The sequence below is a fragment of the Terrapene carolina genome, unplaced genomic scaffold (assembly GCF_002925995.2).
Source record: "Terrapene carolina triunguis isolate 2854851 unplaced genomic scaffold, T_m_triunguis-2.0 Scaffold148, whole genome shotgun sequence".
In the NCBI taxonomy this organism is placed as follows: Eukaryota; Metazoa; Chordata; order Testudines; family Emydidae; genus Terrapene; species Terrapene triunguis.
Genome location: NW_020664499.1, coordinates 7,754,702 through 7,782,645, shown reverse-complemented (window position 1 = coordinate 7,782,645; position 27,944 = coordinate 7,754,702). Strand labels below are relative to the sequence as shown.

The 27,944-nt window shown below is 43.5% G+C and overlaps 1 protein-coding gene across 1 annotated transcript; it reads left to right on the top strand.

Annotated features, from left to right (window-relative positions):
• The first annotated feature begins 11,305 nt into the window (after positions 1-11,305).
• LOC113406902 (urokinase-type plasminogen activator-like) lies at positions 11,306-22,561 on the top strand. Its single transcript, XM_026653764.1, has 11 exons — positions 11,306-11,394; positions 13,049-13,165; positions 14,379-14,436; positions 14,636-14,740; positions 15,382-15,556; positions 15,985-16,082; positions 16,543-16,738; positions 17,538-17,683; positions 18,568-18,708; positions 20,102-20,250; positions 21,171-22,561. Exons 2-11 carry the CDS (start codon positions 13,106-13,108, stop codon positions 21,357-21,359), a joined length of 1,317 nt encoding a protein of 438 aa, XP_026509549.1. The 5' UTR covers positions 11,306-11,394; positions 13,049-13,105; the 3' UTR covers positions 21,360-22,561.
• Positions 22,562-27,944: the final 5,383 nt, after the last annotated feature.

Below are 27,944 nucleotides of genomic sequence, written 5' to 3'. Positions count from 1 at the left end.
GAATGGTTTCAGACAGCAGCGCCCTCATTTCCCATACCAAGCACCCATTGCGTTGGCCATTTAAAATAGGTTTGCAATGTAAAAGGAGGGGCTGCGGTTTCCGGGTTAACATGCAGCACAAACCCAACTAACCCCCCCACACCCAATTCTCAGGGATGATCACTTCACCCCTCCCCACCACCGCGTGGCTAACAGCGGGGAACATTTCTGTTCAGCAGAGCAGGAAGGGGCACCTCTGAATAAAATGTCCCCTTAATAAAATTGCCCCATTTCAACCAGGTGACCATGAATGATATCACTCTCCTGAGGATAACAAAGAGCGATAAGGAATGGATGTTGTCTGCATGCCAGCAAACACCGGGACCATACGCTACCATGCTTTGTTATGCAATGATTCCAGACTACGTGCTACTGGCCTGGCGTGGTAAAGTGTCCTACCATGGCGGACGGGATAAGGCAGCCCTCCCCAGAAGCCTTTTGCAAAGGCTTTGGGAGTACATGAAGGAGAGCTTTCTGGAGATGTCCCTGGAGGATTTCCGCTCCATCCCCATACACGTTAACAGACTTTTCCAGTAGCTGTACTGGCCGCGATTGCCAGGGCAAATTAATCATTAATCATTAAATACGCTTGCTTTTAAACCATGTGTAATATTTACAAAGGTACACTCACCAGAGGTCCCTTGTGTGCCCTCAGGGTCTGGGAGCACACCTTGAGTGAGTTCGGGGGTTACTGGTTCCAGATCCAGGGTGATAAACATATCCTGGCTGTTGGGGAAACTGGTTTCTCCGCTTCCTTGCTGTGAGCTATCTTCATTGTCTTCATCATCATCTTCCTCGTACCCCAAACCCGCTTCCCTGTTGCGTGATTCTCCATTGATGGAGTCAAAGCACACGGTTGGGGTAGTGGTGGCTGCACCCCCTAGCATGGCATGCAGCTCCGCGTAGAAGTGGCATGTTTGCGGCTCTGCCCCGGACCTTCCGTTTGCCTCTCTGGCTTTGTGGTAGGCTTGCCTTAGCTCCTTAATTTTCACACGGCACTGCTGTGTGTCCCTGTTATGGCCTCTGTCCTTCATGGCCTTTGAGACTTTTTCTAATATTTTGCCATTTCGTTTACTGCTACGGAGTTCAGCTAGCACTGATTCGTCTCCCCATATGGCGAGCAGATCCTGTACCTCCCGTTCGGTCCATGCTGGAGCTCTTTTGCGATCCTGGGACTCCATCATGGTTACCTGTGCTGATGAGCTCTGCGTGGTCACCTGTGCTCTCCACGCTGGGCAAACAGGAAATGAAATTCAAAAGTTCGCGGGGCTTTTCCTGTCTACCTGGTCAGTGCATCTGAGTTGAGAGTGCTGTCCAGAGCGGTCACAATGAAGCACTGTGGGATAGCTCCCGGAGGCCAATAACGTCGAATTCCATCCACACTACCCCAAATCCGACCCCCAAAGGCCGATTTCAGTGCTTATCCCCTCGTCGGAGGTGGAGTAAAGAAACCGGTTTAAAGGGCCCTTTAAATCGAAAAAAGGGTTTCGTCGTGTGGACATGTCCAGGCTTAATTCGATTTAACGCTGCTAAATTCAACCTAAACTCGTAGTGTAGACCAGGCCTTAAGTCACTTCTGAAAATGAGACGTTAAGTGCTTTTGAAATTTTTTTACCCAAAGCTCCTGTATTGATTTTGCGATTTCTGTAAAGACAATAGGGGCATGAGGCTATTTGTTTAGCACCAAACTGTAAGTTTTGTGAAGTGTTTCTACTGAGTTTTATAATATGCTGCTGCACTTTTAAGTCCACAGAAGACCCTGCAGCCAAACGTCAAAAGCAGCAGTGTTAACTCAACTCCTAACCTAAATGAACCTCTTTCACCACAACGAAGAGAACTCCACAGCGACTGAAATAGTAACATTAGCAAAGGAGGCGAGAGAAACAGCACTTTTATAAAATGTTGTCTTTATTTCTGCTCCTCTCCCTCTTCAAAAGGGATCTCTCAGCTGGAAGGGGATTGGGTAAGAGTCCATCACTACTTCGCTGTAGCTAAGCATGGGATTAGCTGGCACAGGGGATACATAGAAAAGCCATGCTAGTGCACTGCGCTCTGTCATGTCAGGGGTGGTATGGATTATAAAGGGTTTTTTTTAATTGTTTGTGGAGACAGGAAAAGAGGGTTCTAAGTACCTAGATACCCTAGGTCAGATTCTCATCCTTGTTACACAAGTATAAATCCAGAGTAATGCCAATTACATTAGTGGAGTGATTGGATTGATAAACAGAGCAACTGAAATCAGCATCTGGGCTTCTGATTCTACCTGATATTTTGGAGACCAATCCTATAGCATTGAAATCAGTGGCAGCAAGCCTAGGACCTTCCTGTCCTAATATCTGCTTCAATACTATGTACAACATTTTAATGAGCATAACACAGTAACTTGGAGTTGGTTCTGTATTCCTTACTCACATTCCTTATTCCTGCAAGCACTTCCATTGAAGTAATTGTGTTTCAAGGGATAGAAATAAAAAATTCCGCTTTTTTTGTTCACCAGTTTCCGTTAGCCTAGCGGCTCTGGCGTAGCTTTCCTGTTAGACTGCAACATGAATAACCACCAGTGTGCTGAGGGGGGGGAAATGAAACAGGCAAATTTTCCACTGAAACTGAGCAAATTTTATAATCCACAATTTTACAAAACGTTAGTCTCTCCCATCTTAAAAAAATACTATCCTTGACCCCACTTGCCTCTCCAACTACTGCCCAATCACCTTCTCCCTTTCATCTCTAAGCTCCTGAAAGACACAGTTTACAATTGCTATTTGGAGTTCCTCCCCTCCAATTCCATCTCAGACCCTCTGGCTGCCACCCCTTGCACTCCTCTGAAATTGCTCTTGCCAAAATCTCCAATGACTTCTAGACAAAGCTCAGAAGCAGTAATTCATCATCATTCTCCTTGACCTATCAGCTGCCTTTGACCCAGTCAACCATGCTCTTATTGAAATCTGCCCTCCCTTGGCTTCCACAACAGTCCTCTCCTGGGTCTCCTCCTACCTCTGTAATTCCTTCTTCAGAGGATCCTCCTCATCTCTCCTCTAATTTTCTGTGGGGGTTCTACAGGGCTCTGTCCTTGGTCCCCTTCTCCTCTTCCTTTACACCTTACCTATGGGTAACCTCATCCAACTACCATCTCTGCTGACAATTCACAGATCAGCCTCTCTACTCCAGATCTGTCTCTTTCCATCCAAGCTAAAAATCTCTGACATCTCGTGGGTGGCTAGCAGTCAGCTCAAGCTCAACACCCCTAAAATATAAACCCATTTAATCTTCCTCCTCAAGCCCTGCCCATTTTCTCCTCTCTCAGTCACTGAGGACACCACCACCATCCTGTCTGTCACGTAGGCCTATAACATGGGCATTATCTTCTCCTGGGCCCACTCTCTAGGTCCTCACATCCAAGTTCTTTCTAAATCTTGCAGATTTTTTCTGGATAACATCTCTAAGATACAGGCTTTCCTATCCATCCACGCAGCTAAAACTCCCATCCAGGTTCTAATCACCTTGCATCTTGATTACTGCAGCATCCTTCTCTCTGGCCTTGACAAAGGCCATCTTGCTCGGCTCATATCCAGTCAGAATGCTGCAGCTAAGATCATTTTCTTAGCCCATTGCTTTGACCACGTTACCTGTGCATGCCTTCCACTGGCTCCCCCTTCTCTATTGCAACAAACACCTTATTAAATTGCTGCTTACAACTGCAAGTGAAGGACTGAGTTTACAAATACTGCCATGACTCTTGGGGGAGGGTGGGAGGTGTGAGCCTTACTTAATCAACAATATCGGTTTATATTTATTAACTATTTCTGGCTGTTTATTCTGTGCCCCCTTTTCCCCATAATAAAGTTTTCTTTGTTGTACGATGGACTCAGAGCTTGCGCAGGGGAAATATTGCCTGTCAAAAGCACCCAGGAGAGGCGGGGGGATTCAGTTTCCCAGGTTTCTGGAATGGGGCTTGAGCTGGTATTATTTGTTACGTTTTTAGAAGCAACCACTAGACAATTGAACCTGACCTTGTGCTGCCAACAGCACTTGGCAGAAGCGGTACACAAAAAAACCTTCGTGCTTTCTCCCATGTTGCCACTGATACTTGGGAGCAGCTCCCTGCCAACAGCTGAAAAGCTGCCTCATTATCCTTCTTCAAAACACTCCTGTTTTGTGATGCCTACAAAATAATCTTGTCCATGTTTAGGACACTGCTATGCTGAGACAACTGTCAATCATGCTGACCAATATCATCTCATAGTTTCATTGAACATCAGCCTGTACTGTTATCAACTGTCTCATTTTAGAATTAGGTTGTAAGCACTTTGGAGCTGGAACGGTCTCTGTCTTGTTTGTACAGTGCCTAGCACCATGCAGCCCTGGTCCATGACTTGGGCCCCCAGGCACCATAGTAATACACATAATACATACATATTTTTCTGCATACTCTGGTTAGGTTTTCTATTTCTTTAGAAGTTTGGATTGGGGCCCATTTCAAAGGCACTTGATTGATTTACAATCAAAATAATCCTTTACAAATCAGGGACACAAATCCAGTTCCAGTCTGCAGCTGCTGACAGAGCTCTGCAGATCAAGCCAGCTGGGAAGAATTAACACACACCAACTCCTGCCCTCAGGGCAGACAAGTCTCTCCTGGAGGCTGCTATTACAACTCTGAATTCCACCTAAGTGGGTGGAGGTGTAAGAGCTAACAACCACACTCTTTCCTCCCCACAGGTCAGCAAAGGCTTCTGAAAAAAGATACTTCGCCAGCAAAGGTAGGAGCTATTCATACTTGTGAAGCTGCCTCTCCACCAGGACACCCGCTCTGGTGTTGGTGCTGCTTGGCTAGGTAGCCCACAAGGTCAGTGCTTCCTTCCCTGTGGGCAGACCAGCCTAGGTTAGTTTAGGCATTTGTGGTCCTTTGCTGTGTGAGGGCCTGCTGCATGGGCAAGCAGGGAGAAATGGAGTCTCTAATGGCTTTTCCGGGTGGGGCTCCCTTGAAGAGAACAGTGCCCAGTGGCCGTATAGCAAGAACAGCTGGAGTTAGGCTGCCTCCCCAGTTATATTACCACTAGGACTTGCCTTATAGATCTCACCCTGGGGGTTTGTTTGCTTCTCATCTTTCACTAATCTCTCTTGTTCCTGCTGCAATGGTCTCAGAATGGAGATGCCTCAGTATCAACAATTTGGGGGATGGAGAAGTAAATTGGCATCTGGTTCTGACCCAATATGTCATTTTCAGTGCAGGTTACAGCTTTCTGATTGGCTGAAACACTGCATAAACAATGCTCCCCATCAGCTCTTTCTGTGAAACTCCTGTACGTTTCCAAATGTTTGGTTTCAGTGTGCTTTTTTCAGAGCAGTATAGGGTATGCAAACATAGCATTCCCTTGAAAAACTGACTTACAGAGTTTACAGTCAGCATTAGCAGGACAGCTGACTCACCAAAAGACTCTCTCTGTGTTTCTGCTTGTCTTGTTTGCCTTCTGGCCTCAGAGAGTCAAAATGGGGCTCTCACCCCCAATGGGCCCATGCCTGCACACAAGCAGACATTTTGGGATGTTTCATAACTGGATCCAACATCTGCACTTCAGATTTTAGACATTAATTGGCTCTTCACAGTATGCACAGAAACAAGTGACAGCTGACTATCCCAGGAGCTCTGCACATTTTCAGGCATCTAAGCAAACCCAATCAACCCCAGAGAGGCTTGGAAGTGTATACAGACCGAATCTGCTTTGGGCATCTGTCACAATCCACACACCATAGGCTAAAGATAGACATACTGTGCACCAATGTAGCAACCAACCAATGCAGCCACTTCTGGGGCAAAACAGGCAGCAGTGTGAGAGCACACAGCAACACTATACTGAAAAACAAGGAAGAAAAACTGCACCTCAGATACCCACTTTATACACCCAAGCTCCAAGGCAGAATGAATAAGATCAGAATGATGGCTGGGATTTATTTTCAAAGGTTTCCCAAGGAAGTTAGGCACCCAACTTCTTCCAAAGGAACTGGGTTCCTAATCCTTTCAGCGTCTTTGAAAATTCCAGCTGACGTGTCTAGCAACACTGTACTTGAGCAGGATTATATTGTTTTGATTTTTGAAGCCCCGTTCCTATCTGGTCACTGCACTAGAATAGCTGAGCAAACAGTCGTTGGTTTCTGGATTCGAGTGAAGCAAGTTTTTAAGGCTGATTACATTGGCATTTGTTCAGGGGAAAAAAGCAGACTATTACAGCTATTCACGGAGAAACATGCAACCTCAACCAGCTTCCCAAGAGCGGCAAGGGACCTACAGCTGATAAACTCTGCTACTTTCACCAACAGGAATAAAAAAGATCATTGAAACAGCACTAAGCAGGCTAAGTGCAGGACAGGAAGACAGTTTGTTTAAAAAACACAACCTGAGCAGCAGAATTATACCTAAAGGAAATGAGATCATCATCATCACTCCTTGATTAACACGACAAACAACTGACAAGTAATCTGGAGTCATTAAAGCATGAGAATTTTTATGATTCACGTTTACTTAAAAATCAACATCTTTGGAAATTCCTGACAACTACAGATGAGCTGTAGTTTGAGTGTAACAGTTAAAAAGGAAAATCACATATATTTGTTTAAGTTATCATCCTCTTTAGTATTGCAAACTTTACCGGTTTATTAAAACTTAATTGTCCTTCTTGTAAGAGCCAGAGGTCACCTGATTTGAAAAATAAACTTCACTGATAAAGGGAGAAAATGAAATGGTTTACTGGACAGGTGCCCAAGTGTTTGAACTTTCAGCTAGAATATTCTAAAAAAGTGTCTGTAGTAGCAAATTCCTTTACACATGTACCACTAAGACTAAAACCGAGTATCTTGAAATCCATTCCCCTGTATTTTAGCATAACCCATTATCGGTTAATTTTAAAGTGTAGTTCTACTGTAAAAACAGAACAGGTTCAGGAAATCTGCTGTCTGTATGTATTTATGTGTTCAGCATCAGAGCAGCTTAATTCACTGACAAAAACCATGCTTGTTTGGTTTTTTACCTTTTTTACTCCAGTGAATTCTGAAGAGACTACAGTTTACAGGAGAATAAGCTGGACTCCACCTTGGCTTGCACATCCTCAGAATGGTTAGCTAAGTGTCAGGTGCCAGGCTATATCCAATGCTCAGTTGCATTCATGTAACTGTGTAGAAGACAGCCGAGTTTTACAGATAGCTGATGGAAGGCATACTTAGACTTGTAGAATTTCTATGGGCCATGAGCAGGGAAGAACCCAGTTTGACTTTCATATTCCAAGATGAGTTTGAGTTTGTTCAAAACCACAACAAACAATGTTTTATAGTTGTGGGACTGATTCTGATCTCAGTTATACCAGGTGTAAATCATGAGCTACTCCACTGAATCAATAGAGTTACAACATCGTAAAGCCAGAATTAGAGAAATCAGAATCAAGCCCGTAATAGAGCAAATACGGAGCCCTGGTCCTGCAACTGCATCCATATAGCGAGCCTGCTGCAGCTGTACAACCCTGCTAGGTTCAGTGGGGTGCTGCGGAAGGATTTGTCCATGCAGCTGCAGTTGCAGGATTGGAGCCTTGATTTGGAATCACTGAGACTTTGATTCAGCAAAGACCCTAAGCACGTATGTAACTTTAAGGATTTAAGTGTTATTCACTTCACACATGTGCCAAAGTTCCTCACTGAATCAGGGCCTGAGATGCTAAACCTGGAACTTACGACACCATTTTTAAGAGGCACTTTTCAGGCTAGAACTTCAGTTCCATGAAAAGTTTCTATTTTTTAGATAATGCTCAAACGGTTTACTTAACTATTTGATAGCGCTATCTTTTGGGCTTTAAATAGAGTCCACAAGAACAAGTGTATGGTGAATGCGTTTTATTTCTTCCTGATTTTAATATCTGACTATCACTTGTGAAAAAGAACATCCTAAACAAACAATCCCCAGGCTCTCACACAGGGAAATGAAAGCAAATGGAGATCTATTGCCTTTACAATCTCTCTCAAATCCATACTACTAGATAATCGAGCCCATGCTTTTTAAAAAACAGTCAGACACGTAGCACAGATCGTGAACAATGTAGTGTCATACAGGAAGCAGCAGGCCAGAGAGCAAGACTTGCTCACAGGTCACCGATCTCAATCTCCGCATAGTACTGTAGATTCCTTCTTCAGCTACATGACTTCTCAGTCTTTAGTCAAAGTCTTTCCTGAGCACATCAGCTCAGTGTGGATTTAGTTCTTTGGTGATCTCTTCAGCAGCCTTTCATTCCCTCGCTATTGCTCCCAGATAACTCAGATTTGGAATTCTGAAGGCTTCCCTTATTTTTCTGTCCCATCACAGCCTTTGTATCAGACTTGCTGAGTGAAAAATCAACCCTATGCAGAGGTCACAGGCAAGGCCTCCCCATCACTTAAGGCAAATGATAATGGCCAAATCCTGCCTCCGTACCTGCAGAAGGTCCTGTGGCAGCAGAACAGGTCCAGCCTCTGGGGAGCTGTGCACTCCCACCCCTGTGCAACACAGATCCCTACTGTGGGGTTCTCCCTGTGCATCAGCACTTGGTGGCAAGGCCAGAACTGCCACAGTGCACCTCCTCCCGATCTCTGCCCCTTAGCCAGGTGCATAATGGGTGCACAGAGCTTCTCCCACTACAGCCTCATTCCCCAGCACCATTTACTCAACTATTCAGGCATGAGGATTTGGTTCGAAGGACTTGAGAGGGGGTTATTGTGATGCAGAAGGCCTTGTCAAGCCTTTACTGTGGGGTGAATGTTGCCCAGTATGTCTCAAATGGAGAGACAGTGGGCCAGAACCTCCTCATGATGTGGCCTCTTCGCTGCATCTCCTCAGCCGAGGTTTCCGTCCACTGTCATGGCTGTCAACGTGTTACACAAGCCAGTGCAGCATGGGACAAAACGGCTGAAGTGTGGAACGCTAGGATTCTGCTGCATGCTGCACTCAAAGGCAGATTATGAAGGTTTTTAACTCCAGAACATTGATGCCAATATTTTCCCTGACTGGGGGGATGACCAGAATATTGATGCCAATATTTTCCCTGACTGAGGGGATGAGATGTTGCAAACAAGTAGAATTTAGGGGAAACGGGGGGAAAAATCTACAGCATAATTTAGCCCATTTCTGAACTATTTCTAACTAAACAGTTAGAAAAGGGAAGGGAAACTAATATAACACTACAGCAGCATTTAGCCCTTTTTATCGACAAAAAGAACAAGTGGTTTGGAGTGATGTAGCTGAAGTGTAGTTCAGTGCTTGTGGGTAGTTCATGATGTGTGGGCATATGCTATAAGGGGACAAATTCATCCCTCCTGTAATTTCATTGGCCACAGAGGTTTTACACGAGGGATGGATTTAGCTCAGGGACTGTAGCAGGGATCTGAAGCAGTCCATCAGGTGTGTAATAGTGAAGAAGGCAAAAATGATTTCATCAAAGGCTTTTAATTAAGGTCCCATTTCTTCCTTTTTCTACTGTCTGAGCAATCTGCTTCCAGTCTCATCTGTGCAAATGGCATATTAAAAGTCAGCAAGTGACCCAATCTTCTGGGTTTCCTTAAAAATCTAGAGCAAGGGCTTTGCTGACTTACACCCTATAAAGCCCTGTTGAAGCCATTTTCTACTTTTGGTAGCTCAATCATGGATTTCCAAGATGGACTATTCTTCAAATGATTACGTTAAATCACCATGGCAAGAAAAATGAGTGGTTCTAATGAAGCTGAAAGGCCGTGGTTGGTTTTCTACTCACCCTCAATTTGGGGCTTCCAAGTTAATCTATTTTCATCCCCTCTCGATACAGTAACCATAAACTCAACTTGCTTTCATCAAATGAATGACCTGTTCTAATACTAGCAGAACTAGAACTAGCCCTGGCTGCATAAACAGAGTATAGGATTTGAGAGCATAAGTAATCCCTCTACAAGCTCCAACTGAGGGGAGAAGGAGATATAGAAGTCAGAGAAGTTCTATGTTGTTCCATGTCATTACATTGTTGCACAATATTATTATGTGCTGGTGTTGTTGCCATTCACCATCCCACTACAAAGTCACAACATAAGGTGGGAAAATATTTGAGGGAGCGATTTTTTTCAAAATAGATAATTGGAGAGCCCAAGCCCTCCTCATTATTCCAACCATTCCCCTGCTGTCACCAAACAGCAGCTCTGCCAGGGATGTTCGATCAATATCCTTGACTTCCATCTATCTTTCAGACCAGACATATGTAGGATGTTGCCCAAATTCGACTGGTCAGTTAGTAACAGACAAGTCCCTTTTCAAGCACGGATGTTCATATGGGCCAGCTTTCTTAGATGCAATATCTTAGGATTCATAGCCAGTCTAACACCTAAAGAAACACCCATGTTCTTGAATGTTCTTTCAGATTTGACAAAACTGAACCTCTGAAATCCTTTGATTATTAGAAAGATCCCATAGAATATTTCTCAGGAATAGAGGGTGCCACGTAGTAATGGGCAAATCACTTTCAATAGAACAACAATTGATCCCCACTCCCCGAATCCTGTGTTCTAGCCAAATTGCAGCTGGGGTAGAATATTCTGCTAATTCAAAATTACCTCTTGAGTTTCATCTAGAGACGGTATTCTTGATTCACTGTTCTAAAAGCTTTGTGTAGTTCTGTTGGTGCACAACATGTGCCCTTCATCCCTAAGTGGTGGCTATATTATGTCCCTAATATATAGGGTCAAATTCTGCCCTAGTCTACAGGTGTGCCCTAACTGAACTCAGATGGTAAAGCAGTGGCATCCTTCAGTATAGACGGTGCTATATAAACTTACATAAAAATATATAAAATATACAAAAATAAATCACTAGGTGCTATTACAACACAAATAATGCATTTCCTCCCTTATCAAAAGCCTCGCCCATATTTAGATACTGCTGTAAGGATTATTGACTGCCAGGAGGACACATTAAGATAAGGAACTCTACAAAGAGCTAACTCAGACTACATTTAACTGTTAGATTATAAATGATTTGCAGTGAAACTACAGTAGGAAGAGATTAGAATTCCCCCCCTGAGTCATTCTGATAGGTTTTTGTTTGAAAAGAGTTAAGTGACCTCTTTTCTAAAAAAAATTCTCCCAAGGGTGCAAAGCTTGAGACAACCTTAACCGGTATCAATCTTGTCATTGGGCTGGAATGCTAGTTGGAGCCAGCCAATCATCTTTCAGGCTAAGGGTTTATATAGAGATGCACTTCCTCTGCAGAACAGTGAGAAACCGAGCACAGGGCTCAGATTGCTAAAGGACCTAACAAGACTAAACCTGCTGCTGAGACAGCACAGAACACTGCAAGCCTTCCGCATTGTTAGTGGAGTGGTAAGTGCAATGCCTTTACAATCTAACTGTATTTTATAAACACACATGCAGCGTGCCATGCCAGTTGGAACTGAGTGGCTGTTTTTTTAAAACCCACAGGCGTAAGTTATATTTTTAGCAATTTGAAAGGTTCATTTCAATTGCTAGTTCCCATTCCAAACATCATATAATTCAACTTTAAAATATCTATCACTGCAGCCTGCAAGATTTTATGATTTGGGGTTCTAAAGAACTGAGCTTGGAAAATTAATGTTGGAATATCAATGACTGATGTTTCATTTTAAACTTGTTAAGAATTGCAGTCAGCTAGTTCAATACAAATATTGTTTGTAAACAGAACAATAAGTTTTCTGCAATCTAAAATGGATTTGAAAAACGTGTATTTGTCCAGCTACCTGAGGAATGATTTATTTCTTGCAGTAGTATACTGGTGCTTCTTATACTTAAGGTACTCTAGACATTTTTACTTTTAGATATATGCCCCTGTTTTGGATTTTGGGGCATGTAATGTCTGATTGCAGGGGGGAGGAAAAACATTCCAATTAGCTGTGCTGATTTTCTTTAGAATGGTGAAAACAGCCATTTTATGATCATTTTTTTCCCTTCTTCCATCATGTTTTGTAAACCAATTTGTTTGTTTGTTTTTTTTAACTAGTCACCTATAGGCAGATTACTATTAACATGCTATGCTGCCTTTGCTGTACATGCACAACTCCTCTGGCTGTCAGTGGCAACTGCATGTGCAGAACCAAGGCAGAATATGCCCCCCGTCTCTTATTTGCCAACTTTTTATACTGTAAATAAATGGGGGAAGGTGGAGAAAAAGGCTAGATTTTGAAAAGAATCCTATACAGGCACCTACCTGAAGAAGCCGGGTTTTCCAGAGTGCTCAGCAGCTCTGACTGAGAACAAATTAGCTATTTAAATGGGAGCTGAGCTCTCCTGAGACTGCAGCTGCAATTTTGGGTGCCGAGCACTTTGAAAATATGGCCATGAACTATTAAACACCCATTGAGACTAGGCAACCACAGTTGGACAGCAACCAAACAACACTGTCACTGAATTCTGTATTGGTGGCTCTTTTCTGCAGTTGTGGTTAAAAAGGGGAGCTCTCCACCTCCTGAGCCCCTCTACTCTTTTACTTGAGTTTATACAGATGAGTAGTTTTAAATTTGCACCAAGGAGAAGGATGCGAAATAATGTTACTGAACTGACCATGGTCGGGTGATTCGAGGTGAAGGTTGCAAGCAAATCCTTAACTTAGAGCAGGATTTGTCCTTGTGTTTCACCCATGAATGTACAAGTCTTCACACACAAGAGTGGGTCTGTTTAGACTTGCCCAGCTTCCAGTTCCAACTGCTAGGATAGAGGTCTCAAGAAACAAAAGCTTTCTAGCTCCAGGAAAGGTGTTAAGGAGCATTAGCAAAATAAATCTACAGGGAATCTATCCTTTAAAACGAGTTTGAGACCAGGTTCAGACAACCAGCTCTCTTTTAGTTCATAGGAAAGAAGGGCAAATAGTCCATGCAACTTATTCTTTATTCCTTCTCCTAAGCGTACTGTGGTTCATGCTGAAGTTCAAGCTGCTGGATGAACAACTGTAACCTAGCACTCCAAGACACAACACCACTTTAAGTTCCTCTTTTATTTTCAGAAGCAGAAATACTGCAGGTAGAAGAGGAACCAACCAAGTCACAACTTACCCAACGCCATGAAGTTATTCATCATTATCTCAGTTATGCTGGGGGCACTCGTCACAAGCCTAGAATCTGTAAGTTTCGCAACAAGCACAGCCACCCATTCAGCACAGATCCTGTTTATTTCCATTTTTGACCATATGATAAAAGCTTCCCCTTTCATCACTGAACTAGGCCTATTATTACCATCCTGCTTTCTGCCACATGTATGCACCAGGCTTTTTTCTATGATAACTGTGGTTTGAACCTTCTTTCCTGTAGTTGTCACCTACGATTCTACTGCCTACTATGGATATAGAGGAAAAACTAAGGTGGTTTCCTGGAGAGAATTTAGATGGGGATTAGACAGGATGGAGAGAGCAACAGCCTCTGACATTTTTGCTCTTAACGTTTTTTTCTTCTTAATTCTAGCGCAATGCAGGACGTCAAGTACTAGGAATTAGCAGAGATTTAATGCAGAATATTAGTCTTTATTTGAATGCCCCCCATCCCCCGCAACCCCCACTCTGATTTTGGATATTTTGGCTCCTATCAGTTTGTATCACATAAGGCAATGCTGTCCATGCACACGGATGCAGCAGAAGCTTTCTGTAGCCAAGTCCTGCTTTTGCACTGACCAATCCCCTTCACTCCAAGGGGCAGTGTACTAGGAATCTAATCCTGTCTTCTCCAGCTTTAGAGCAGAGGCCCCTGCCTGCAGTATAGTTCCAATGTGCCAGGCAGAGTCAGGATCTGGAACACAGGACAAGTAGAACTACTGCTGTATAGATCCATTGGCCATCACTACCATAGAGCAAGGATGCATCAGCAGCAGGGTTACCAAAAGCAAAGGGCTGCAGTGGTGGATGAGTCCTGTGCCTTTATTCCACTGTCTGGTGTAGGTGGATGGGAAGGAGGTGGATTTCCCCAATGACCCTTTGCTCACTGTCTAGTCATATAGGCTTGGTTTCTGAGGCAACTTTGGCCTTCTTAGCAGAACTGCAAAAGAAATGTTGATTTGGTACACTGAAGCAGTTGGGTGTTTGCATTCTACTTTATTGCAGTAGACTTTCACTATATCCCCACTCATCCTACCTGGACTGCACTGAATGCCCCAAATTCTGCTGTCAGTTGCATGCATTTAACACTAACAAAGTCATTAGGGTTGCAGGCATGCTGGAAGGAACAGAGCTAGGGCCTGTCTGTGTATACTCCAGAAACAGACAAAAGTGAGCACATAAAAAAAAGGAACAATCTGTAAGAAACTTTCCTTAAAAAAATAAACAAATTTGTATTTCCCCCCCTTAGGCTTTGACCAGGCAGCAGCGGCACATACTATCAAGCAAACATAAATCAAGACATCAAGGTAAATACTTGCTATTGCTATTTCTGTCTCTCTAAAATCTGTGGCCAAAATACACTCCATGCACAATAATCACACAACACATACTAGACAACAAAATTCCTTTGGACTAGTTACATACTAAACATGCATCAACTATCCTTCACTTTATGGATCTACTGAAGGATTTATAACTTTGGTTATTGGTGTCTTTTGCTTGCAGATTGTAACTGTGTAAATGGAGGAACCTGCATTTCCTATCAACTCTTTTCCCGGATTAACCGTTGCTTATGTCCAAAAGGATTCAATGGACAGCACTGTGAAATAGGTATGGTACAGTGGTTCCTCTCCCATTCTATATTCCACCTCCTTCCCTCCCCTACTGCCCATTTTCTAAATTTAAGGTGTTTCTAATCTCAGTTTCTATGCACCAATAGAAATGAAAGTACCATTGATAGAAACACAAATGGATATTTCTTAACTTGTATTAATGCATAAGGGGAAGGAGCAATGCCTAAATATTAGGAAAAAGACAACCAGGACTCCGGGTTCTATTCTCTACTCTGTCACTAGCTAATCTTGAGAAGGTCACAACCTCTCTAATTCAGTTTACTAGTTTGTAAAATACAGTTGGTTTGTTTTACATTCTTCTCCAGAAGTAGTATGAGACTTAGATTGTGAAATATGCCGAGATCCTTACATAAAAGGTGACAGATTTGATTCAAGACATGATTGTTGTGTATTTTCGGGAGAACCAAAACACATGTACATTTAGTCTAAGAGCTACATGTGTCGAACACAGCAACAAAGTGACATTCCAGTCCACATACTGACCTGTCTGTTGGCAAGTGTGTCAGTGACAGGAATCTCATCCTGCTTTTCATTAGAATGGAACCACCTGGCTTCTTTCCACTGTGGAATACTGTGAACAATCCAGAATATGCTGCCAACTTTGTGTTCATATTTCAGACACTGAAAGCCAATGCTATACTGAGAATGGTCAGGACTACAGAGGGACTGTGTCAAAGAATGAGAAAAACGAAGAATGCTTATCGTGGGACTTCCCTTCACTAATTAGGAGGGATTACCATGCTGGTGTGAGAAATGCCCTGCAGCTTGGACTGGGGAAACACAACTACTGCAGGTAATTCCTAAAGCTCTCACACCTGTTGGGCTGGCTATTCCCCAGAGCACCTGGAGTGACAGGATGCATTCAGTGGAGTGCCAGGAGTTTCCAAGACTGCTTGCTAAAATTTGGACTTGGTCCTCCAAGGTGCCTAGCCCCCTTATTTTTCCACTAAAATTAATGGTATTTGGGTGCTCTCTGTACTTTGCTGTCTTGAGCCCTTCCTTCAAGAGCCTTATAAAGAAGTACCAGTGCAGCAAATAATATGGATGAGCTGCAGGTTTTATGCATAAAATATTTGCTTTTGTCCTTCTGCAAATATACTTCTTTGACACGTTGACAATAGAAGACCCCTGACAACCCTCTTAAGGGGGAATTCAGATTTTATTGAGTCACTAGCACTTAGAAGCACTGTTTACAAAAAGCATGTCTCCCTCATTTTCCAGAAACCCAGACGGAAAAGCTAAGCCCTGGTGTTACATTAAGAGCGGATATCGGACTTTGAAAACAGACTGTGACATACAACTGTGTCACACAGAAAGAGGTAAGTTAGGATTTACTTGAAAATCACTTGGAGATTTGAAGTTGACTGTAACCCCCAGACTTCTACAAAAGAACGGTACAAGATATGTTGAGTGCGAAACAGAGGAGCAGGAGGGATCCTTTAGTTTTTAAGGCACCTTTTCACAGTACACAGTGAATTTCAAACTGGAGGCCCCTACTACAACTGGGGGCCAAATTCTTCTCCATTGCACTTCTGCAGCACCACTAGCTTCCATAGATTATCTCTGAGTAGGATTCAACCCATAATATCCACCATTTCGAATTGTACATGCTCTTAAGGGCTAGATGGTGTGACTGAATGAGAACATCACAACACATTTTCTGGAAGATTTGTTGGACAGACGTAGTGGTATTTAAGCTAATTTTGGTGCTCACTTATCATACTATGAGTGCACTCTATCTGAGCACACCTCCAACAAGTTTTTCCTTTCCTTTCACAGAACCCACGTGTGGCCAGAGAAGCTCCAGCAAGTACTTCAAGATCGTTGGCGGGAGCATTGCAACTATTGAGTCTCAGCCTTGGATAGCCACCATCTTCCATTATTCAAGGAAAATGGAGCAGAACAAATTTGTGTGTGGTGGCAGCCTCATTGACCCTTGCTGGGTGCTTACCGCCGCACACTGCTTCTCCCAACTGTAAGCACTCATTACCCCTCCTGTGTCTACTGCCGATTTATTTTTGCTTTGTTCCTTTGGGCAATGCCCCATGACTAAAAACCACACACATGTAACTCAGCCACAGCAGGACTGTACTTTTCTTTAAGCAGAGCAGGGAGAAGGTGAAGCCATTAGAAGCCATTAGAAACCTCTTAGCAAAAGGGAGATATTTTGCTAGAAAGCGGAGCTCTGAGGGTGAAGTTTAAAACAAATTCAGATAGCAATTTATCCCCCCCTTACAGTCAGGATTTTGTTCTAGCTCAGCTGTTTTCCCAAACTCAGAACTTGTTCTCTGACTGGGGTCCGCTTACCTCCTGCACAGAACATTTGGCGATTGTGGAAAGCTGACTTTCCCCTGAATTCTAACAGCTTCAAGAGGTGTCATTGCCCAGAAAGCCCTGGACACCTATAGAACCAGCTGGAAACAAGAGAGCCAGCTAGAAATACATTCCAGCGGAGGTTTTTCTAAGTAGTTGAAGAGATTTGGACACCCAGTTTCCATTCATTTTAAACTAGGGAATCAGGAGCCCAAATCCAATAGAAAAGTGATTAGGCTCAGACTCTCAAAGCTGCCTACCTTCACTTTTCTACATTAACAGTTGCTGTAGTTGACACAAGACTTTTGAAACAGGGAATGAGAAGGGAGAAGTTCACAGGACTCTAAGATGTTGTTCACATTATGAACCAAATTATTTTTAAAAAAACAAAACAACAAAACCTGTCCTTGCTCTCAGAAACCCGATAGTCTTCATGGCTCATTTATTTACTTTCTTCCCAGAGGAACGGATTCATCAGGCTACACAGTTGTTCTTGGAAAGTCCAAGCTGGATGCTAATGATGACAAAGAACAAACATTTCAGGTGGAAAGAATCATCAAACATCATGAATATTCAGATGAAAGAGGTGACTTCACTAATGATATTGGTAAGTGGTGTCCAAAATACATCTTTATAATCCTGAGCACATATGAAGTACACTGCTGTAATAGGGGTACTGATGCAGAAAGAAGCAATATCTAGTAGTTGGAATAGGGGGATGCTAGGAGCCAGGCACTCCTGATAACTAGGCCTGGTTTTGGCTAGAATTCCCTCTTGGGCAAGTCAGTGTTTGTAAAGCACTTTGAAGATGTGAAGTGGAATGTAAATGATAAGTATCATTACATGGCACTTTCCAAGACTGTAGATCAAAATGGATTTCATATTGCCCTCTCCCCCCACAAAATACAGACTTTACGTTTCTATTTCCATTGTATGCAATACAGACTTGCTAGTTTTCACCTGCTACCCTCAACTCCATCATCCTTCCTCCAATTACCCATTAGAAAAGACAGACACCTTGTTTTCACAGATCTAGGCTCAAAACAGCTGAAGTTTCAACCAATGTTTAAATCTGAAGGCAGCATCTAGTGGCTGAGTGCTGTAGTGCAACATAGCACATCCTCTTCCACAGACCCTCAGCTGGAGGGACAGTAGATGCCATCCCCACTCAAGTCAGGGAGCTGTGCTCTTACAAAATGCTGAAAGGAGCACCTGGGGATTAACGTCTCACTCAAGAGAAGACTCACTGCAGTTTTTTCATTCACTGTCACTCAGATGGATGAAATTAAAGGGTGAAAAACTTGCCAATTTAAATTTGGCAAAGATCTGTGTGACTAAAATAATAGTCTTTCTAAGTAAGGACCTCAGAATCAGGCCCCAGGTGTGTGATAGAATGCATGTGAATTACAACATTTGTTGGAAAGTTATCGTTCCAGCTGATAATTTTCCGACTTTACAATATTAACTGTAACCACTTTGATTTTTATGTAGCTCTCATGAAAATAAAGTCTGCTTCCGGACACTGTGCAGCAGAGTCTGAATATGTCAAAACTATCTGTTTACCGTCTGAAAACCTAGTACTGAGGGACAATTCCCAGTGTGAAGTTTCTGGCTATGGGAAAGAAGACAACTGTAAGTGAATATCATCTTAAATGTATACTGATAGAATGAGGGCATATACGGCTAGTCAAACTTGGGAATCTTCTATACTTCAGCTTTTCATCATAGCAACTCAAGTCTGCCCAGTATACAAAGCTAGGCACTGTGCTATGGGGGGGAATTGACTAAAGTTCATTTTTTAATACAAATTAGAAGCGTAGGTGAGGGGATTTTTTTTGTCTTGAGAATGATAGGACAAGTCAATGTGACCTGAGCATGGTGTATTAAAACTAAGCAGTCTCCAAAATAGATTTTAATTCATGTGTTTGGAACCACAGTCCTTCTGAGTAGTCCGACTTTCCCCCAACAATCAGTAGCTTTCTTCTTCACACCCTCTCCTGTTGCAGTTATCCATACACTGTGTGATCTCTCCCCTCTACCCGGATAGGTTTCCATCCCTCTCCTGAAATCTCTAGCACCAGTTGTTCTTGGGCACTTTTATTCTTGGGAGAATCCTTCTTTAAAACCTCGGCAGGAATGAGGAACAAAACATAGGTACTAGAAGAGAAGTATAAAAATCTTAAAACCAGGAGACAGAAGGTGACTATATGAAGAGCAGTGGCTGGGGATTTTCAAAGGGCCTAAGAGAATGGAGCTCATCTCTCACTGGGTACCTAACTCCCTTGGGCGCCTTTAAAAATTCCACCCTATAACAACTGCAGCTTGCTGCAGTGCAGAAGAAGCACATGTCTGGGGCAGCACAGCTTGTGTATGTTATAGGAGTTTTAAAAGAAAGCCATGCAGTGCTACCAGTGTCCACTGAGACCCACCAAACTCAGATGAAACAATCACATTTACGCAAGTCAATGAATCGTGCAGATTGGCTGCTTTGATGTGCCCCATCGTGCCAACAATTCAATAGTGTCTTCCTCCTTTTATGCCACACACTTTCTTTTGGGAATCTGAATCCCAGCACCATCTCTGACTCTCCATGTCAATTTCCCTTGATATGCCCCAGTTCTAGGAAGAACTCTTACCAAAATTACCTCACACCTCTATAAAACTACACAAATTAATACAAGAGACACAAAGCATGCCTCGTCTTCCATTCCTGCTGCAGACAAGAGTTGAAAGTTAGATTGGTCTTCTGCATGAATAAAGACTTCAGGTTTGGCTCCACTAAGAAGTTATCAAGCCCTGTGTCTGTTTGAGAATCAGAAAATTCTAATGGAAACAATACATTTTGCACCTCATTCATCTACTAAAAGTAAAAATAAAAACATTTGTTGTATAACAAAGATGTAGTACTCTCAAAACTGATATTTTGTGTGGACAAGTTAACTTCTTCTGCTGCATGAAGAGGGAACGTAACAGCATGAGGGTTTGTGGGGGAAAGCCAATCTAATCAAGCTCCTCTTGTTTGCAGGGAATATTTACTATTCCAAAATATTGAAGACAGCCAACGTGAACTTAATATCACAGTCATTGTGCCGGGACGAATACTATGACCAAACCAGGGTGAATGACAACATGGTCTGTGCTGGGGATGTGCAGTGGAAGTCTGATGCATGCAAGGTAGGAATGCTTACATTTTATTTTAAAACCATTTGCTGACAGAGTTTCTCTAAAATAATCCACATGGTCTGTGTTAATGGTACATAGTTGGAATCTTTGAAGTCCACTGGCCTTGCAGAGAGGGATTGTGGGTCACTTTTTGAACAAGAACTCAGTTATTCAGCGGAGTTCACCCTGTTGTAGCCAGGTGTGATACAGAAAATATTCTGCTGGTGATGGAGGAGCAGCAATCTTTCCCCCCACCCCCCACCTCCTTCCAGCTTGTGAAGGAGCAGCAGTGCTGTTTCATGGCCTAGGGCTGTAACAGCTTCTGCAGCTACTGCATGGCCACTCTGTTGGAACAGCAGTGGGTGGATGTACACAGCAGTGGGTGGATGTACACAGCAGTGGATCTGCCCTTGCTCTTCCCCAGTTTACTCTAGTTTCATTTAACCAGCTGTGCATGGATGTGAAAAGAACTATAGCAGAGCTGGTCTCCACAGCCTGGAGGAGATGCAGATACATTGCACAGGTTCCTCAAATCCTGCTCTGTTCCACTCCACCCTCACACCGTGAACCAGGCTATGCACGGACTTGGAGGAGGAGGGAACAGGACTTGCCATTAGCACTAAAATTCTCTTATGGGCAGACACTTGAACATTTATTTCTCTTTTTCCAAGTGAGGGTGGAAGGGGAATGGCTTCTGATCCTTCAAGACATCCTGGCTTAGGCCTTCTATAACAAGAATGCTCCATGTACTAATCTAATGATACCAGACAGAGGACTTCATGTAATATAACTCATTCCCCTCTAGCCCATTGAGGGGGCTGCCTCTTCCCTTACAAATATAATGCTGACCATAAAAGCTACTTGAGCAGTCTATCCTAGCTTTCCAGTATCCTCAAAAATCAGATTGTGATCTTTTTTATTTGCATTGTCAGGGAGATTCTGGTGGACCACTGGTCTGCGAGCACAATGGCAGGATGTCTCTGTATGGGATCGTCAGCTGGGGAGATGACTGTGCTAAAGAAAAGAGGCCCGGCGTCTACACCAGAGTCACTAAATACCTTTCTTGGATTGAGTCCCACATGAAGGGAGTCAATTTCAAAAGCCGTAGCCTCCCTAAATGAAAGTGACCTTTCCTCAAGGCCTGGACCCAAAGCAGGAAGTCTAGAGCATTCATTTCAAATAACTGGAACTGAGCCACATATCGATGCAGTACATTGAAACCCTGAATGTTAGTTTGGAGTTGATTTGTGCATGTTTGTCTCTCGGGTCTTCAATTTAAATGCCTATGTGGTTTGTTTTCAACATTCATAGCAGGGTATCTGAAGCAGACAGATAATCTGTATCTCCATTGGCCACTGCATGGAGTACCTGAAAGTCTTTCCATGGAAGACTCAAATATTTAACATTGAAATGCATATTTCCAGTCAAGATACTGTACATGTCACGTTGTCTCCCTATTTTATATCTGAATCACTATTAGTCACTTTTATAAGTACCTACACAAGTTTTATCAACCACCCAGTTATTGGTTTTAAATTGTAAGTTGTTCTTTTTTTAAGTGTGTATTTTGTAAATATTTGGCCTAAATGAACAGTTGTTTAATTTTAACATTCTGAGGAATATCAGGATACAAATCACTAGGCAGCAGGAACCCTACGCAGTGAGTGCCTGCTGCTAGTGAACGAGAGAGAATTTTTTATCAATGCATTGCCATGGGCTGACTGCAGTTCTGATTAGACAAAAACCAACACAAACAAAACAAGAAAAATGCCACACAAACGTCACTCATCTTAGAACAAAGGTAGTGAAGCAATTTATGGGACATAGGCTCAATCCTGTACTCCTTAGACAGGCTGAATGTTCATGGATGTCAACGGGAGTTGTGCCTGTGTGAGGAGCCCTACAAGGGTGCTTTGGTGTAATGAGGTTAATTAGGGACTGTACTGCAAGAAAGCAAGTCATTATAAATAATCCAAGTTGACTTTCTGACCACCTCTCAGGAATTTTTGGTCCCTTCCATAGGGCCTGATCCTGCCATCTCTGCATTTCTGTCATGACTGATGGCAGGATTTAAGGATTCACAATCACTCGTTAAATCTGTGACCAAATGCTGCCTCCCTGTATGTTGCAGAGATGTAAATGCCAGAACTTGGTCCCCACTCTTAAGTCAACGTTTGGAAGCTACCTCTTTTCCCAAGACTCGTAGTATGCCAGTGCATTTTATTTTTTAACTAGCTTTTGTTTTATGGACACAATATTTGTATGAGGGCTGGAACCTCAACTGTTATTTAATGATTTTACTTTGTTTAATTTATTGTTTGTATTTTGGGGGTAAAAACTGTCAATAAAAATTGCTATTCATATGTGGATGTTTCCCCTCTTTTCTCTATGCTACAGTTGCAAGGTCATGATCTGAACACAGGACTGGGAGCTGTGAACTTCCAGTTTTCATCCCATCTCTGGCCTTGAGCAAGTCATGACTTCTGACTCAGTTGGTTGCCCAGTATTTTAAGTGGGGATAAACAACTCACAGTTGTTGGACTTCATGTTTATAATGCACGCAAGAATAAAAAATGCTCAGTATTGGATTAGCTGCTTCAGCCATGGGTAATGCTCGGGCTTATGAGTAGAGCGGGAGGGGGGGTAGAGTTTAACGCAGGAAGGTTCATTAAGGATTCTGCCATTTGTATGATCCTTAGCCGCTGAAGCAAACAGAACCAGATGTTCTCTAGAAAGCTGGTGACAGTGTGCAGAAGAAGTGTCAGCACAGCAAGTATGAGGCAACAGAAGCATAACGAGGTCCTTCCTTCCTGCCTCTGCTATATGAGGTTTACTGTAGCTCTTGGCTGTGGGAAGGAAAGAAATGGACCTTACGAAAACAGAGGTGGGGAAAAGATGCACCAGCTCTAATAACGGAATTAAAGTGCAATTCAGACACTTAACTCAATCTTGCTCTCCTTTCAAGCTCACATTAGTACCATATGTTTAGACTTTTACCCTCTGGTGCTGCTATAGATGCCAAGGAGTTAGAAAGCAACAGATTCTCTATCTCCCCCCCAACCAACCACCACCACCAAGGTACCAAGAGCAGCTTCTGCTAAAGTCTGACAGAAAAATAAGGCCCCTTTGGTGCTGGCATCCAGTAACTATTCTGTCCTCAACCTTCCTTTTCTTTACAAGGTAACAACCCTCAATTGCTATGGCTGTTCCATGTCAGACACCCATAGGCGCAAAAGGTCCTCAGTTATTGGTTCGAGTGCAGTAAGATTCTGGTATAACCCTTTTCTAAGAGGAAGCAGCAACATTTCAGGAGGGCAAAGTGAACATGGGAGATCACTCCCCATTGCATTTCCAGGAAGGTGCTGCAGTCCAGCTTCTCCAGCAGTTGCCTCTGTAGCCACTGGTTGTAGAAGACGGCCACATTCAAAGATGAACTTAAGTAATTCTGGAGAGATTCTCAGGTGGTGGGACTTGCATGTTAGAAAAGGGCAAATGAAGGTACATAATACACAAATTTAGACTCCCCTGCACCTCAGTAAGTGGATCCAAGAGAATCTGCATACAAAGAAGTCTAACGTACACTTCCCCTCAGTTTGGCTCCAGTTCTTAAAACTGGAGAAGGAGAAGCAGGTGCAACACTAGGAACCCAGGTAGGAAAGGGGTAAGAACATTAAGATCATTATGGCCCCTTTAACTTTCATGGACAAAATACCACCACCACCATGAAAAGAAGGTAAACCTACACTGGAAAGACTTGCCATAGGTTCTAGGGACTGGACAGATAGTGGGGATAGAGCGCATGGCTCAAGGTCTTCTGCCTTTGCTGTTTAAGGGAACCCCACTCTGTTGGCATTGTTTTTGCAGCCTAAAGAGCAAGATTCTTTAGGTAGCAATAGCACATGGAGCCCTCCAGCCAAGGAGAGTTTAGCAAACTGCAACTGATCCAGAGACTTGCGGGTGAAGCCACCATTATAAAACAATTGCTATAAGCTAGCGTGTTTGCTCCAGACCCAGGGGGGTAACTGTGAATGCTGCCAGTGAGATGCACATGCATTTGTGCAATATTTCTAATTGTGAAAGCAACACATAAGAATGTCACTACAGGTATGTCTACCCTGCAATTAAACACCCATGGCTGGCCCGTGTCAGATGGCTTGGGCTGCGGGGCTGTAAAACTGCAGTGGAGATGTTCAGCATTGGGGAGAGGGTCCCAGAGCTCAGGCTCCAGCCCAAGCCCAAACATCTACACTGCAGACATGGGCTAGCCATGGGTCTTTAATTGCAGTGCAGACATATCCTACGGTATCCTTCCAGGTGTTCTGCAGTGCATTCTGATTTCCTTCAGTGAAATTACCATCCCAGAACAAACACTGCTTGTCTTACTAAAGTGAATAGTTCCATTGTCTTTAAAGGAATGGCTCTCACAGGCCAGCAAGATTTAGCCCCTTATTTATCAGCGTGCTACAGGTAAGCTTTTTGGCATGCTAGCCATAGCTATACTGACAAACCCTTTCTAGTAGAGGCAACGCTCTAAGGATTATTGCACAACTACAAGATGTATTTGTATTGCGGTATGTGAGAAGGACAAAAGTCTTAAGGCCGCAATGGCTTCAGAAACCTTTACACTCAATAACAATTTTGCTGAGTTTGTTTAGTTTGGAAAAGAGAAGACTGAGAGGGGACATGATAGCAGTTTTCAGGTATCTAAAAGGGTGTCATAAGGAGGAGGGAGAAAACTTGTTCACCTTAGCCTCTAAGGATAGAACAAGAAGCAATGGGCTTAAACTGCAGCAAGGGAGGTTTAGGTTGGACATTAGGAAAAAGTTCCTAACTGTCAGGGTGGTTAAACACTGGAATAAATTGCCTAGGGAGGTCGTGGAATCTCCATCTCTGGAGATATTTAAGAGTAGGTTAGATAAATGTCTATCCGGGATGGTCTAGACAGTATTTGGTCCTGCCATGAAGGCAGGGGACTGGACTCGATGACTTCTCGAGGTCCCTTCCAGTCCTAGAATCTATGAATCTGTGAACAGAACTCCAATAGTGTGACATACAATACTGACAGCCAAATTATTCCAAATGTACCCAAGTGATTCTAATAACTGGAAGGTCAGAGGAGGTCAGGGTGGACAGGTATGAATTAGCTCCTCCAAAAGCAGGTCTCTGGTAGAAATGCTTTTGACTTCCCTGAATACTGCAAATATTTCATTTTGCTGAATCAGAGCCTAGTCAAGACACAAGAAGCAGAAAAGAAAATAGTGCAAACAAATCAGCCAGGATAGTCTGCGGTGCCTGTCGCTTGAAACGGCAGCCCCTTTGATTTCTGTGTACTGCACCATTACATCTCAAAGAGCATGGCCTCTGTGCAGAGACAGCAGCTGTTTTGTCCCCAGAACTGTTGCAGCCCATAGGTGCAATTACAGGAGAAAAGTGGGAGATGTGATGTGGAAAGGCAGGAGACCAATGGTGTAAATTGCTTTATTTTAAAATTAGGGTGTAGAATAAGGAGGTGGCTGCATTGAGGAGCTCATTTCTCCATTTATCCCAGAAGTGCAGGTCAGTGTGAGAATCTATGGGATTGTGCATGGCATACATGGAGTTGGGCCACCCTCTCAGGGATGTGTGCCCCCTCCCTAGGGCTCTGTCCATTTTTATGTCTGCCTACAGATTCTGTGCTCTCCACCTCCCCCAGTTTTCTAGGCCACTTTGTCTGCCCCCCATCAGCATCTCCCCCACCCCTTTGCAGTCTGTCATCCCCTACCCCTCTGTATGTGGCAGGAGAGCCTGTGCAGGGCAGGAGGAGAAGGAAGCACAGCAGTGACTGTGACCACACCTCCGACTCCCCCTGCACATTCTGCTAACTGCAGCCAGCCAGCACCAATAAGAGTTATTGTAGGTGGTGTGCACGGGAAGAGCAACAGAATAATTTGGTGCAGGGGAGAATTAAATGGTGGGGACCCATCTCCCTCCAATCCTTCTGCCTTGACTTTACCTGGGCTGCAGCCAGTACAGATGGGACACACCCACTGCTCTCCAGTGAGGAGTTCACATTTGGTTGGCTGGTTTGCCTTAATATTATGTATCTCTCTCTCTATATATATATATATACACACACACACAGGAGAGAGAAGGTAGGTGAAGTAGTATCTTCACTTCTGTTGGTGAAAGAGAAGCCTTCGAGCTACACAGAGCTCTTCTTCAGTGCCAAATTTTGTCTCTCTCACCAACAGAAGTGGGTCCAATAAAAGAGATGACTTCACCCACCTTATCTCCAATATCCTGGGACCAACACAGCTACAGAATGGTAAGCATTAATCTATATAAATCATTTTAGCCTGAGAGGAGGTACATTTGCACACACACAAGCAGCAACTAAGTTCTGGTTGTGGCTCTTCCTTTTGTTATTGTAGATCAAAAAATTGCACAAATCAATAGCTATTTTGTGCTTCACAGGGGGGACACTGACACAAGGAAGTTTGTGCAATTTATTCATTTTTAAGAGGGCAAAATCCAGAACTAGAGTTGAATTTCACCAGCTCTCTACAATCTGTAGCCAGGTAAATAAAGCTTTTCGGGGGAGACACGGACTCCTGGGGATAGAATGTTAACCTCTCAGCAGTAACTCCAGTGGATGTGCAGAGAAATAATACTATCTAAGACCTGGTCTACACGGGGGGGGAGGGAGGGGGAGGAGATTGATCTAAGTTACGCAACTTCAGCTACATGAATAACGTAGCTGAAGTTGACGTATTTAGATCTACTCACCGCGGTGTCTTCACTGCGGTGAGTCAACTGCTCACATTCCCCCATTGACTCCTCACATTCCCCCGTCGACTCTGCCTGCGTCTCTCGCTCTGGTGGAGTACCGGAGTCCACGGGAGAGCGCTTGGGGGTCAATTTATCGCGTCTAGACTAGATGCGATAAATCGTGCCCCGCTGGATCGATCACTGCCCGCCGATCCGGCAGGTAGTATAGACATACCCAGGGCCGGCTCCAGGCACCAGCGGAGGAAGCAGGTGCCTGGGGCGGCACATGCTAAGGGGCGGCACTCCCGTCCATTCTTGGGGCGGCACAGTCTGGGCACCTTTTTTTTTTTTTTTTTTGCTTGGGGCGGCAAAAATAGTAGAGCCGGCCCTGGACATACCCTTAGTCACACACCAACACAAAAATCCACTTCTTCAGAGAGACTTCAGCATAGAGGGAGGTGAATGCATTACTGTTTTGCTGGAATGTGTTGCTTTTGTCCTTCACAATACAATAAATTTGCAGCGTTTAAGCTATTTGTGGCCCTCCAGAGGGCCCAAAAGACACCTCAAGGATTCAGGTCCTAATGCTTCTAAAGCACTTCAAAATTCATGAATACATGGCAAGCAAAGGCAAAATATACATATCATCAATCTTCTTCTTCCAGAAAGATCCTCCACTCTCATGTGGAGGATTCGGTTGCTCTCTTCTGTCAGAGGCCATGCTTGAGAGTGCCGTAGATTATAAGGGAGGGACTCAGTATTTAGTGAGTGTCTATTGTTGCCTTTTTTTTTCCTGAATGCTAAAATGAAAGGAGAGCAACGGGTGCAATATAAATATAAAAACTTGACTGTAGGGTGACCAGACAGCCAGTGTGAAAAATCAGGACAGCGTGGGGGGTAATAGGAACCTACATAAAAAAAAAAGACCCAAAAATCAGGACTGTCCCTATAAAATCAGG

Excerpts from the sequence above, each read along its gene's own strand:
- LOC113406902 (XM_026653764.1), top strand. The coding sequence starts at position 13,106 with ATGAAGTTATTCATCATTATCTCAGTTATGCTGGGGGCACTCGTCACA. Across the intron at positions 16,083-16,542 it reads ACTGTGTCACACAGAAAGAG|AACCCACGTGTGGCCAGAGA; the intron begins GTAAGTTAGGAT and ends TTCCTTTCACAG. Across the intron at positions 16,739-17,537 it reads GCACACTGCTTCTCCCAACT|AGGAACGGATTCATCAGGCT; the intron begins GTAAGCACTCAT and ends CTTTCTTCCCAG.